Source organism: Carya illinoinensis, chromosome 6 (genome assembly GCF_018687715.1).
Source record: "Carya illinoinensis cultivar Pawnee chromosome 6, C.illinoinensisPawnee_v1, whole genome shotgun sequence".
NCBI lineage: Eukaryota > Viridiplantae > Streptophyta > Magnoliopsida > Fagales > Juglandaceae > Carya > Carya illinoinensis.
The window spans coordinates 9,732,557-9,746,473 of NC_056757.1; the positions used below are offsets into that span (position 1 = coordinate 9,732,557).

The following is a 13,917-nucleotide window of genomic DNA, read 5'->3' on the forward strand; positions in this document are numbered from 1 at the left end:
AAGTATGTGCGAGTAACCAATTGGTCGACAGACGACAAAGCTCCTATCCTCTTTGTCATTTTCTCATACTTATCTATGCAGCTGCATAACTCGTGGTCCATCTTCTTCATCTCTTCCTCACCATTGTCTACCTCACCAATGCTCTAAGATTCGCCATGTTCGTTTTGGCTTAGCCCCTCATCCTCTTGCAGCTCACTATTCTTCCTCCTCAAGACTTCATTCTCTCATTGAAGATTCTTAATCTCCTCCGCCAACTTCCTCATGCACTCCTCCATTTCTGCAAACATTTCTTCCATGTTTGTCGATGAAATTTCTTACCTACAGGTTCTCCAAGAGCATATATTGTAGCTAGCATACAAAGGACACATTATTTTTAACTGGATCCCACATATAGCGAGACTGTTGATGATGTTTTTCACACACCGGTCATCGGTCTCAACTACCTACAACATAGAGAAGGTGGTGGCTCAGGATTATGGGTAACCTCTGATACCTAAGTCAATCTTCTTCTTCCTTAGGGAGAATTTCAGTCAAACAAGAGAGCATGAAAGCTAATTCTGACCTGAAGTTTGGCTTTTATATTGCTAGCCGAGATGGTTCTGTGTACCCCGTGTCAAAGGTGCTTATCTTTCGTATGGGTTGTTATGTTATTGCCTCTGACGAGGCATAGCCTTCTTGGGCCACATCCCTACAGTAGGTTAGTGGGCGCCACCACTCCCTACACTTTTTTATCAGGGATAGGGGGTCGTGCTGGACGCAGTATTAGGGACAAGTTGTCTTACTATGGTCCTTCCCTGTGTGTGCGTAAGGATTTTGATAGTATGACCCTATCATTATGTGCATGTACAAGGCAGTGTCAGAAATGTCGGCACACCGTCATCCTATATTTGCTTCTCTACCTCCCGAGCTCTGGGCTTCTTCTTGCCAGGGCCCAGGGCCTATTACTCTTCCAGCAACATGTGCCGAGTGCACTATTAGACATTAGGCCTATGATATAAACTCAGCCCGTCTCGAGGAGGACATGAGCATCTCTCCCAATCGGGCCCAGCCCAACAGAGGATTTTACATCCTCCCCAACCGGAATTGGAATAGGGTCATTAATTAGAAATGTAAAAAGTCTATGAAAGGCAATGGTATTTCAAGTGTAAGGAACTTTTGACTCGTACTCAAAGGTACATCTTTAGAATCTTATATTTAGCAATCTTTCTCTAATTATTTAAACATCAGCATCATCTCCCACCCGATCCATGCTTAGTCTCCATTGTTCTATTTAAATGCTTTTGGAGAATCGATCGGCAAAGTGACAGTGATAACAACTATGAACAATCCTAATAGTTTCGTATGATTGCTTAGCTTACTGCCGTTGTAATAACATTTCCGGTTCATATTAATTATATATGATAGTCATAAAAGAACATGATTAGAAAAAAGACTTTCAGAAAAATGTTGTGCGTGTATTTGAAATAGAGTTTTGTGTACAAATATTAACATTAACAAAACTGAGAAAGATATGACCAAATCTTAATAAAATGGAAGTAATTAAGAGTCTGTTTCGAAACTTCGATTCATTTTGTTTCGCAAGTAATCAATACGATACCCTTGTTGTTGTCATAAATGGCTCTTATATTATTAGATAAAATATTTGTTATTTTTATCAATCTGCCCTTTTTTTTTTTTCTCAGCAGACAATGACGAAAGGATGGCAGATAAAATGATGGTAAATAGGATTTTTAAAGATAAGTTCATGTAAAAGGTAACAATTTCTGATCTTATATACCACTTTTCTCTTTCTTCAAAATAGGACAATCATACACCGTACGCACCATGCATGGCTATACATTATCATATTCAAACTTATTTGGTGCTTTCATTATCGTCATTGCATTAATTATACTAAACCTCGTTTTAACTACTTTCAGTGATGAATGCAACTTAAACGTCTACACGTCCGCTATTGGCAAACTTCTCAATTTGATTGACGTCAAGGATTCCATCCATTCCACTTGTCTTGAGAAACCTACAAAGTTTCAAAAATATAAATCACATAATTAAAAATGTAAAATATTCATGTGTGTGGACACTAAAGGATGGGGGGAGCGATGCGGCATACTTATCCCTGAAAGCTCTTGTCATGGATTGGCATCCACCTGGAACTTGGGATTGCATATTTACTGCAATGTTTGGGTTGTGAATACTCTGTCGAAGGTGAAACCATCCATGTTCTCCATGCTCTTCATCAGAAACCTTAATCCTATATTTGCAACATTATACAACTTAAATTCCAATTCAAAACTAAAACTTACAATTAGTACTTTATGAGATTTGGCATATCTTCTTGGTATGTTTTGACAATTTTTTTCACCTGTACATGTGAGCATCAATGGCAGCTGGGGTGTCATTAGAGTCAACAAGGCATCCTTCACTCACCCAACAGTCTCCGCATGCATCCAGTTCCCACCCTTTAAGTCGACCTTCCTAAAAGTAAGTAATTTGTCCAAGTTACACCCCATATAAATTCATTTCATTATGAAATCATCTATTGCAAATTAAATAGTGCGGTAAAATAATCTGAGTACCTCAATATAGCTTCGAAATTTTTCTATTGCCTCAACAGCTTTTGCCTTTGCATGTCTAGGCTCACAGATGACATTCATCCTAAGCTCAACAGATTCCATAGGTTCTTCGAGATCTTTTATGAGACTACCAATCCCTTCATCCAATCCCGCAAGCTTCATCCTTACCATTTCAATGATGATTTTTACCACCATGTATGCGCCTTTACGATACATAATAAGAGAATAAGAGGATGCTAAGCAAAAAAGGAAAAACATTGCATGGAAAGGAGCAAACAAAGTTATGATATTTACATGTCTGATGTGTAGCACATTACTTATTGTGAGACCTATTATATTAGTGAAAGCAGTCAAACTACTACTTTTTTATATAAGCTGACATGGCAGGCCTCCAAATCAGCGATGTGTTTGATATATCAATAAATAGGTTTGCATATAGATTTATTTGAGCAAAACATTAGCATGTTATAGACCATATACTAACCGTCATCAAGGAAATAATTCTCTTTAAGTGCACCGTGACCAGAGGTCTCCATCATTAGATGTGTTTCAATACCATCCTTGTTAAGATGAACTCCCTTGTCAATGACATTTCTGTAGCCAACACGATACAAGCAATGATGACCACTTCTAGTGGTAATGAATTTCGTAAGTGCCATACTTGTACGAGCATCAGTCACTATAGTTGTTCCTGGGTGTTCCCTCAGTACAATAGCTGACATGAGAGCGATAAGCTTATCCCCATTGATTGGATTGCCTTTATTATCAACAACACCACTACGATCTACATCAGTATCAAAAACAATTCCAAGATCTGCAGAGTTTTCCAACACTGCAGCTCGAGTTAGTGCCATGGCAATTTTATCCTCGGGATTGGGGATATGGTTGGGGAACATCCCGTCTGGGTTGAGATGAAGAGAGCCAAATGTGTCCGCACCAAGCTTGTCAAGAACATCCCATGTGAAGAAGCCTCCTGATCCGTTTCCAGCATTCACAATTATCTGCAAATATCAGTTGAATGGCATTTAATTAATTCAATCATTTACTCAGAGGCAAACTTAAAAAATGCTAAGATAGGGAGATTCTAGTACCAAAGAGTACACGCAATATAATACCTAAAGAAATTAACTAGCGTGATATATATGCTTCTCTAACTATATGGGCTCTCAAAGATCCCGGCCTTATTCTAGCCTTTGGAGGTCTTCCCTAGAAGGAAATCCTTAGATAATAATGCTTACAACACGCAGATTGGGGATCCACCTCCCTTAAAGCCACCATTAGCTAGTGAGGTGGACTGATTTTAATGGAGAATTAGCATCAATTAATAATGGTTGCATGAGAACGAGATATTGAAACTCTCTCTCTCTCTCTCTCTCTCTCTCTCTCTCTCTCTCTCTCAGACGATATTGAATCTCATTCATCAAATAACCATTTCAGACTCCACATTAAGAGGAAAATGAAACAAGAGTTCCATCCAAGTGAAGCAAGACAATCTTCATGCAGGGTTGGTATCAACGGGATTCACTAATATTCCATTCCTTTTATTCTTCCTTCTGACTTTCATCCAAGTGAATTTGTGCTTGCATTACCATGACTCTTGAATTATTTGCGGTCCTCCTATCAACATGGGGTTGCTAACAATGTAGGGGATGCACAAAAGGTTTCCAAGATTTCCTTGCATGGTTATTAGTACCAATGGTTTCCTAAATCCCAACGTTCCTCTACTTGCCATGACTTTTGTACCAATGCATACCTTTTGAAAGGTGAAGAAGTTGAATTCGGTATTGATGGGATGGAATTTTCCCTCGTGAATCCGGGACTATATATCTCTGTCCAAGCAAGACCCCGGACACTACACGGGTCTTCATTTGAGCTTATACTTCAAAATAGTTGGAGGAAATTAAATTCCCATCTAGATAACAACTCAAGGAACCTAAGTTTAATTTGGGCTCATACTCATCTATTATTATAAAATATTGCAAAATCCTTCTCAGACAATATGGACTTTCATTCACCAAATATCCATACATAGGATCCCGTTACTTAATATTCTTATAATTTGATCACTTCACATAATTTCGAGGATAATTTAGATCAATTATTTCATCCTTATAATATCACGGGGAGGAGCCAAATAGCGTTCGAACCCCTTCAACCTCATTAGAAGGTGGCCGCAACTCTCCTTCCGCGTGAGAGTTGTGGAGGAGAGTCCATGCATCCCAGCTCCAGGGGAAAAGAAACCAACTCACAAGGGTAGAAGAAAGTGGGGAAAGAGAACTAGTTAGCTAGGAAGGATGGTACTCGAGGAGAGAAAAGGGTTGAAGAAAGGGACAAAAACTCCGGCTAGGCGGGAAGATCTCGAATCCAAGGTGCAACATATTTCACTCGCCAGAACGTGTCGCTAAGAGATCGATCGGGTTCAAGTTGGCAACCGGCTTACATGAGTTTGGATACTCGCAGTTTTGGTGTAAGGTTGTTACAACGTTGCAAGTAGTGGACGTGCAATTTTCGGGGATTACTGAAATATTTATGTACGCACATATGCCGTCACGTGAACGATAACCCATAAAACAGTGTAAGAAAAAGACAAACAACAAGCATATCAAGAGATCAAATATGTGAGACGAGAAACCTGAAATCCTTTAAGTGGAGTGTCGTAGTGCAAGGGATGGTTGACTCTCTCCTTGATGATGTCTCGTAGGTGCTTCGCATAAGTGCTCATGAAATCAACTCTTGTTAGAGTACAATTCAGCATTGTCGACACTTTTGTGAGCCTATTTGCATACTTAAGGGCAGCTTTATCGCATATCTCTTCAACTTCTGGCGAGGTCAGCCCCCCTTTCCTCGTGAAAAATTTCAGGCCATTACGTGTGTAAGGTAAGTGAGATGCCGTCATCTGCAACCACACAGAACAAGTTTCAACTCTTCCAAAATTATCAATACGTATTTGCCTCGATGAGCAGTACTATTAATATTTTATTATCAAATAATATAAAGATTACATATGTCGCATGTCAAACTCACCAAAGTATCGTTAAAATTACTTCCAATTGATACAATTAATGCATGAGAAAAATACATGTTTAATTTCTCTTCTTTTTTTTTCTGTTGTCTTGAAAGAGCTAATATAGATAAAATATATATATATAAATATATTATAATTTTATTTAATATATAGTACTATTAGAGGCCGGAAACTCAAGCAAGCTACCATTATGGAAGCATCATAGGCAAACGGAGGCAGCATCGTACTCATGAAACAAGCTGGAGTTGTAGCTAATCCCATGTCGAAAACCAAGCATCCAGCCCGAGAAAGACCTGCAAACACAGCTGCACTCAACGATGCTCCCGATATGCGTGGATCCTTGCCCAGAGAAACCCTAACTTCTTCAACAGATTCTCGTCCCTTCTCCAAGCCATTGATAACCCACTCGCCAAAACTTTCTGAAATCGCTTCTACAGCCGGCGGCGTGAGGTCTACTGTTCGACCCTTCTCGCCTTCCAATGCCACCCCACGAACATCGGATCCGTTCTGGAGCCTCCTAATCCTGTCCATTTCTTCGTCCACAATAACTTCATTGTACTTTGCAGTGCTTGAGGAATTTACGTATATGACTTTTGTTAAAGGTGGTGGAAATGAAAAGGTAAGAGTTGTCCGGAATTGCCTTGTGGACGAAGACGACGGAAAACTTGTTTTCCGGGCATTGCCTTGCAAGTATATGGATGGCGCAGAAGTGGATGCCATTGTTTTCTTGGTTAACTTGGCGCTTTGGCTACGTTTCAAAGTTTCTGTGGAGATTATTTCTGGGCCAAGCAATGAAGTTGAAAAGATAAGATTAACCCAATGAAATATAACCTTACAATTCTCGGTCCAAATATCAAGGGAGAACGGAAATATCTTCAGACAAACTTCCAAACTCCAAGATTTTTCGGTTTTGTGAGCCAATTTGCATACTGCAGACAAACTTCCAGACTCGAACGAAAAAAAGAAAAAAAAAAAAAAAAACCACGCAATCTTTCATGATTTTCGTACGTACAAATTATAATGTTTCTGATCAGCAAAGGAATATTGATCTCGATCACAAGGTACCATCTAGATCAGTTCCTTCAATTCCTTTAAAAGGTGTCTACTTGAAATAATACATTAATTATGCTGAATTTTAGTGACGTTTTACGTCCATTACTTCGTTTCAAATGAACATCTTGCATGCATGCCAGAACAAACCACGAAATCTAAGAAGTACATAAGCTTTCTTCATGCACGTTCACCCCTTCAAAAGTGCAATCATGATCACTTATTTTTTAATATGAGCAATAAACTACTAACGTTATTATGTAATTCATTAATTTGAAACATAAGTTATATCTTATTTTTAAGGCATAACTGCACATAATTAAGATGGACAAAATATAATTGACGTGACAAGATATATATCAACACTACAACAAATATGGCTTTTAGTGACAGATTATAAATAGTGACGGTTTCTAAACTGTGACTAAAACGTATTTATTGTGACGGTTTGTGAGAACTGTCACTAAATGTTGGGCAAGAATTTTAAAACGTTCGGACATTTCACATAATACGTTCACACGTCACAATAACGTTCGAATGTTATGTATATTGACATGCGAACGTAAAAATTTTAGCGTGAACGTTCGAACGTTTAAACTAATTACATGCGAACATTAATATATTAGCACCAATGTTCGAACGTTAAAGTGATAAGGTTCGAACGTTATATGTTAATTTGCATAAATTAACCATAATATATATTTTTTTAATAGTAAGGTTGAGTAACGTTATATTAAAAAAAAAATTAAGAGTAGAAATTAAGCTACACAATACATACATTAAATATTTGTATCCATTACATATGTTGAAAATAAAAAATAAAATATGATAAATTTTTACAAATCATTTTCAGAACTGCTGGTTTACAAAAGATCGAAACTCCTCAGTCAATGTCTCAACCTTATTGTTTAGCACATCTACATGATGTGCAAGATGTGCGACAGCCTGATCTATATGCGCAATCTGTCTATCGATTTTCCGGTCTATATACGCCTTCATATCTGTCATCACTGCATCAACCCAAGCAGGTCGCACATCCCCAGCAGATGTAACTCCCGGCTGCTGACTAGTACTCGCCGACGGGCGAGCAACATCGGCCCCAGACTTAGTTGGGGGAACAAGATCTGGCGTAGGACCAGACTGACGTCGAGCTGAGCCTCTCACCTGTCCAATGCTCCGGCAGTGTGTGGTTATGTCGATGGGGCTCATCTGGTTTATCATCATCTCCTCCACCTGGAGTGGCACTCCCCGGGCTAGTAATAAGCGGCTAATGATGACTCCGTACGGGAGATTATCCGTAGTAACGATGTTGGCCTCGTAACGGATCCACTCAAATATAACAAGGGGCAAGTCAATGGGCTCACCACGTGCCAAGCAAATCAGGAACTGTGCACGAGCTCGACTGAATGTGCTCTTATGTGCCACCGGGTCTACATTTGTTGCAACAAAAATGTGCAACATGCAAAAGAAAGGCAGCAACTGATTCTGGCTGAAGAATTTCGGCCTATCGAGTTTCGTGCGGTCCGTGCCAGTGAGGATGTAGAAATCCTGGTCCCGCTCATCATCACCAACCTCAGCAGCAATAGGATCGCCCTCGGGTCGATCTTCTTCATGACTGGGCATCAACTCAACAGGGCTCGAAGATGAAGCAGAAGCAGCTGGATCTGCCTCGAATATGCCCAGGGAAAATGCAGCTGCTGTGTCACCAGGCTCAGCAGCTGTCGACTCAGGTAGTATACGCAGAATTTGGAGTAAGTCGGCGATAACATCCGCCGAGAACTGAAACTGTACACCGCATACACTGAGAGTATGGGATGATGCATTGTTAGGCATGGTGGCCATCCCAATGTAAAACTCTCAAACAATTAAGGGGTAAATCTTTCCCCTCAATGTGCATATGGGGCCCCAGCCTCTGATGACGAAGACGTCTCTCAGCGTCTTCTGCTCCCAGCTGAGCTCATCAAACTCATTAATGAGGATTTCTCGTTCCCCCATAACAGTTCGTGCCCCCAGTCGAGCAATGTCCGGATTGCCTCCATCCCTCCCTCGCTTCCTTGTCGTCATATACTGAGTCATATCCTGAAAATAAAAATAAAAATATAAGTTATAATATTTAAAAAAAATGATTAGAATCACAGATACATACGTATTATGACATATATGGATTATACAGAAAATTATAATATCATTCTTACAAATTTACATTATTTTGGCTGTAAAATTTTTAAATAATTTCACTTTTTCAATATCTAAAATAATAATAATAAAAAGAAACAATATAAAAATATTTTAATAGGAAACGTTCAAACATTAAAATTAAAATTGTCACGTACGAATTTACAAAGATGATACGTTCAGACGTTTGATCAAACATATCATTCAAACGTTCGATAAAAACATACGAATGAGTTTATTACGTCCGAACGTATGATATAAACGTTCGGACGTAATGAATTTGACCCGTCATACGTTCGGACGTTCATACTAGCCGAAGAAGACCAACGGTTTACGTTCGAATGTTTTATTCAACGTTCTGTTAAAGCGTTGGATAAAAACGTTCGCACGTAAAAAAATACGTTCGCACGTTACAATTTAACGTGCGAACGTAAAGAATACTAAAGGTCACACGTTCGGACGTTGTGTCGTGAGGTCCGAACGTTACGACACGGAATCGCTGAGTCGACTCAGCCATTACCGAAAGCTTCGAAACGCATGTTTTGAAGCCACAAACAACCAAAATAAGCATCTACTAACAATGGGGAATGTTTCTACGGTCCTATTTTATCAATTTACGGTGAATGGTGGCCGGAAATGGGTGCACAATAACCGGCCTACGGTGGGTTTCGAATTTTTGAAACCCACCGATTAAAATGGTACTAAATAGAAGAGGAAGAGGGCACATTACCTTTTAGTGACGGTTGCGGTGGTGTATGACGATGGTTGCGATGGCATGCGTGGCGGAGAGGAAGAGAGAGTGAGAGTTTTAGTATATATATATATAATAGCTAATATAATAGATATATTAATAGATTATAGAATATATAATAATAAACAAATAAATGAAGTGCAGGAAGTAAAGGCATGAATAAAAGTAAAGATCAAAATAAGATAAACTCAATTTTATTGAAAACATAATACTTACAAGGAGATTAATTCTCAGAAGTTTGAAAGGCAGGAGACATGGAAAGGAGTTTACAAGAGAGAAGTTTTGAGAGTGACGAGGGACTAGGATTGGCTTCAGATGAGAATTTCTGAATGCCTTTCCTCACTTACAAACTGCCTATTTATAGACTCCAAAACAGTACCTTACAATAATATTACTGACAAGTACAGTGACTCATACAGTAAATAGGCGGCTACATTTATTAAACATGGGCGGCTAAACAGTAATTAGACAGCTGGATGATTCTTGACTGACGGGCATCTTGAACAGTGACGAGCATCTTAAACAGTGTTCTGATAATGGAAGAAAAGGACGATAATCTTTTGGAATTACATAATCTGAGGGTCATAATTTGCCAGTTCCAATTCATACGGATCTTGAGAATCCATCATCTGTGAGGGATAATATGGTGAGTTGTCATGAGAATGAGAGGCCTGTTGGGATGGAGAGGCCTGCTGTAGTGGCGATGATGTTGTCTGCTGTGCTGGAGATAATCTGACTTGATGGTCTTCTTCTTCATCACTGTCTGATACTTGTGACATTGCTTCTGCTAATTTTTTCAAGTCTTTTTTATTGGTAATTGTTGCTAATTGAGCTTGGAATCTGCTTCTCTGAACAAGAACCTCAGGAGCCTTGGTAATTTTTGAGAACATTTTTACAACATGATCATAATTATACTTTTCCCACCATTTTACAGAGACTTGGCGGGCCAAGAACATAATATTTTTGAGAGAAGGATGAGGTTTGATGACATATTCCCACTTCATGATCCAATTTAATTTTGTTTTAAGAAAGAAAAGGAGAAGTGGTGAACAGTGTGATAATGAAGGTGGACAATCATTCTGTAATGTGAAAGCCTGAAGACTCTCCTGGAGAGGTGGAGGAAGAATGAGAGATTCTGGTCCAAATTGATCCCACCATAATAGGAACCATCGCGGTAGAGTCTTAATTTCCTGTAATTTATCAAAATGGAGAAACCAGGAATGGCGCAAATTCTTATTCTGTCGTAAGAACGTTTTGTTCCATGCTTGTTGATAATCGTAGTAATCGAAATAAGGAGGATCATATGGCTGAGAAAATCTTCTCGTCAAGTACGGGCTTTTTCCCCACTGTTCTAAGGTAAGAACCTGTTTAATAGTAACTTTGTGGAATACAATGATCGGAGTTGCAGGTGGAGAAGGTTGAGATTGTAAAGAGCAGGGGATTTCAGAGATAATAATAGAATCAGTGTCTACTAAAATAAATTCATAAAAGTTCTGAGTCTTAGTAATGTTCTGGGGAACATAATGCCAATCTGGTAATAGAAAAGCGTCAAGTAATTTTTGAGGTTCAGATAGATGCTGTAATTCTGATTCAATAGGAAAGACTGGATGCCAATGGGATTTAAAGATAATAGGAGTTACAGAGGGCTGAGATAAAGGTGGAGGATTAATAATTTGAGAAGGAGAAGAACTAGTAGAAGAAACAGCTTTTGAGTATGTGGGTAATTTTGAAGAGGATAATGGTGAAAATGGATTATAGGATGGCCTAATGTTTTGTGGTAATGTCCCTAGTACTGTATAGGGTTTTGGTGTGACGGAAGGACAGGGTGAAGGATAAGGAGGAGAAGGTGATTTGGCATAGGAGGATTTGGTTTTCACTCTGGACTTTGAGGAAGACATGATTTTCCCTGTAAGAATTCTCGGGATAGAAAATCAGGAAGAGAATTAGAATCTCCTTTAATATGCTCAATATCAAAATCAAAAATACTTAAAATAGCTTGCCATCTTGCAAAAATTTGTTTAGCAGCCAAGTTTTTAACATCTTTTACTAAAACTTCCTTGGCTGATTTGCAATCAATTCTAAGTAAAAACTTTTGATTCAAAAGATCATCTTGAAATTTAGAAATGCATAATACAATAGCTAAAATTTCTTTTTTAATAGTACTGTAATTCTTTTGAGCAGGATTCCAGCATCCTGAATGAAATTGAGTAATCTGTTCTTTTCCATCTGATAATTTTTGTTTCAAAATTCCTCCATAACCAAGATCAGAGGCATTTGTTTCAACAATTTTAAAGGCATCAGGTGATGGGAGTCCTAAGCATGGTAATTTCTTAACATGGGCCTTTATTTGTTTTATAATATTTGTATGTTCCTCTGTCCAGGGAGGTGGATTCTTTTTTAATCTCTTGAATAATGGTTCACATAAAGGTCTAAGTGCTTGATAAAAATCAGCAACATAATTTAAACTTCCTAGAAATCTTTGTAGTTGTTGCTTATCTTTTATTTCATCAGGGAATTTATTAGCAAATTCTATGGCCCTACTTATTGGGGTAATAGTTCCTTGATAAATATCATGTCCAAGAAATCTAATCTTGTCTTGGAATAATTTGACTTTAGATGATGAAACTACTAATCCATTTTGTTTAATGATTTGAACAAAGGTATTTAAATGTTTCCAATGTTGTTCAATTGATGAAGAGAATATTAATACATCATCTATATAAACTATAGAAAAATGGGTGAAAGGTGTAAATATTTCGTTCATAATATTTTGAAATTCACTAGGAGCATTTTTTAATCCGAAAGGCATAACATTCCATTCATAATGTCCAAAAGGGACTGTAAATGCAGTTTTGTATCTATCTTTTTCAGCAATCTGGATTTGCCAAAATCCGCTTTTCATGTCAGCATAAAGTCGGGATAATAAATCTTTTTTATTAGGAATAGGGTATCTAATCCATTGTAAAACTTTATTTAAAGGCTTATAATTTATAACTAATCTAGGAACACCTCTTTCTAATTCTGCTTGTTTTTGTACATAAAAAGCAGCACAGCTCCATGGTGATTTGCTCTTTCTAATAAGTCCTTTAGTTAATAGATCATTAATTTCTTGTTTACAGAATTCTAATAATTCTTTATTCATTTGAATGGGTCTGGCCTTAGTAGGAATATTCTTTTCAGAGAATTCTTTTTCATAAGGTAATTCGACTATATGTTGTTTTCTACTCCAAAAAGCATTAGGTAAATTAGAGCATACTTCGTTTTCAATTATATTTTTGAAATTATTAATTTTTTGGATTAATAAAGGATCTTTTAATTGTTCTTCAATTCTTTTGTATTTTAATTCTTGTTTTAAGAAATTTATTTGTTTTTCTTTTCTTTTGATTTTGACTTTTGTTAAAAAATTAATTTCTTTAGTCAATGATGCTTCTTTTAAGGAATTAATCTCTCTTGAGACTGGAGGGAATAAAAATTTAAATTGAATTTCTTTTCCTAATATTTTAGTAGAAATTCCTTCTTCTGTTACAGAGAAAGGGTAAAGTAAAGCAAGAAATGGGTTTCCTAATATTACTTTGGTGTTGATATTTTTTACTAGAATGAATGTTGTTGTAAAGCAAATTCCATTATTACATATATGCGCATTTGATAATTTATAATTTATATTTAATTTTGCTCCATTAGCTTGAGATAATGTCTCTTTTGTTTTTTCAAAATATTTAGAGGGTATTATTCCTTCTTGTATGCAGTTTAAATCTGCACCTGTATCTAATAAGGCTATTGCAGAAAAAGAGAATTCTTCATTAATGGAAATAGTTACTTCAGTATACCATTTTTGAAAATTCATTTTATTAAGTATGTTTATAAAATTATCTGATTCTTCTTTTGTAATTTTTACTGAGCTTTCTCCTTGCTCTTTTTTATGAGTGTCATTATTTTTATCTATTTTTAATAATATAATTTCTTGTAATAATTGTTCATTAGAAACTTCAAGTTGGTATCAGAGCCAACGGTTATTATATATATATAGTTATTATTATATTTATTTTATTTTATTGTTGTTTCATTCTGTTTATGTTTAATTTCATGATGAATTATTACGCACATAATGTTGGTTTCCGTGATCGCTATGAATTAAATTGTTTAGAATATAATTTGAGACTTGAATTAAATAATTTACAAGAAAGGATAAAACATCTTAAAGAAAAACAATTATTAATGAAACTAGATTATTGCTCAATGATGGAAAGATATCACGTATATAGAAGTAGGCAAGCTGCAATAGAAGAATTAGAAGATCACTGTAACTTCTTAAGATCTGAAATTAAAAGTTTAAAAAATCACCT

The 13,917-nt window shown here is 37.0% G+C and overlaps 1 protein-coding gene across 1 annotated transcript; it reads right to left on the reverse strand.

Annotated features, from left to right (window-relative positions):
• Positions 1-1,700: 1,700 nt before the first annotated feature.
• LOC122312543 (phosphomannomutase/phosphoglucomutase) lies at positions 1,701-6,415 on the reverse strand. Its single transcript, XM_043127189.1, has 7 exons — positions 5,785-6,415; positions 5,206-5,469; positions 3,058-3,574; positions 2,577-2,776; positions 2,363-2,475; positions 2,111-2,251; positions 1,701-2,017 (listed from the first exon to the last, which is right to left on the reverse strand). The coding sequence occupies exons 1-7, from the start codon at positions 6,316-6,318 to the stop codon at positions 1,933-1,935; spliced, it is 1,854 nt and encodes a 617-aa protein (XP_042983123.1). The 5' UTR covers positions 6,319-6,415; the 3' UTR covers positions 1,701-1,932.
• Between the last annotated feature and the right edge of the window lie 7,502 nt (positions 6,416-13,917).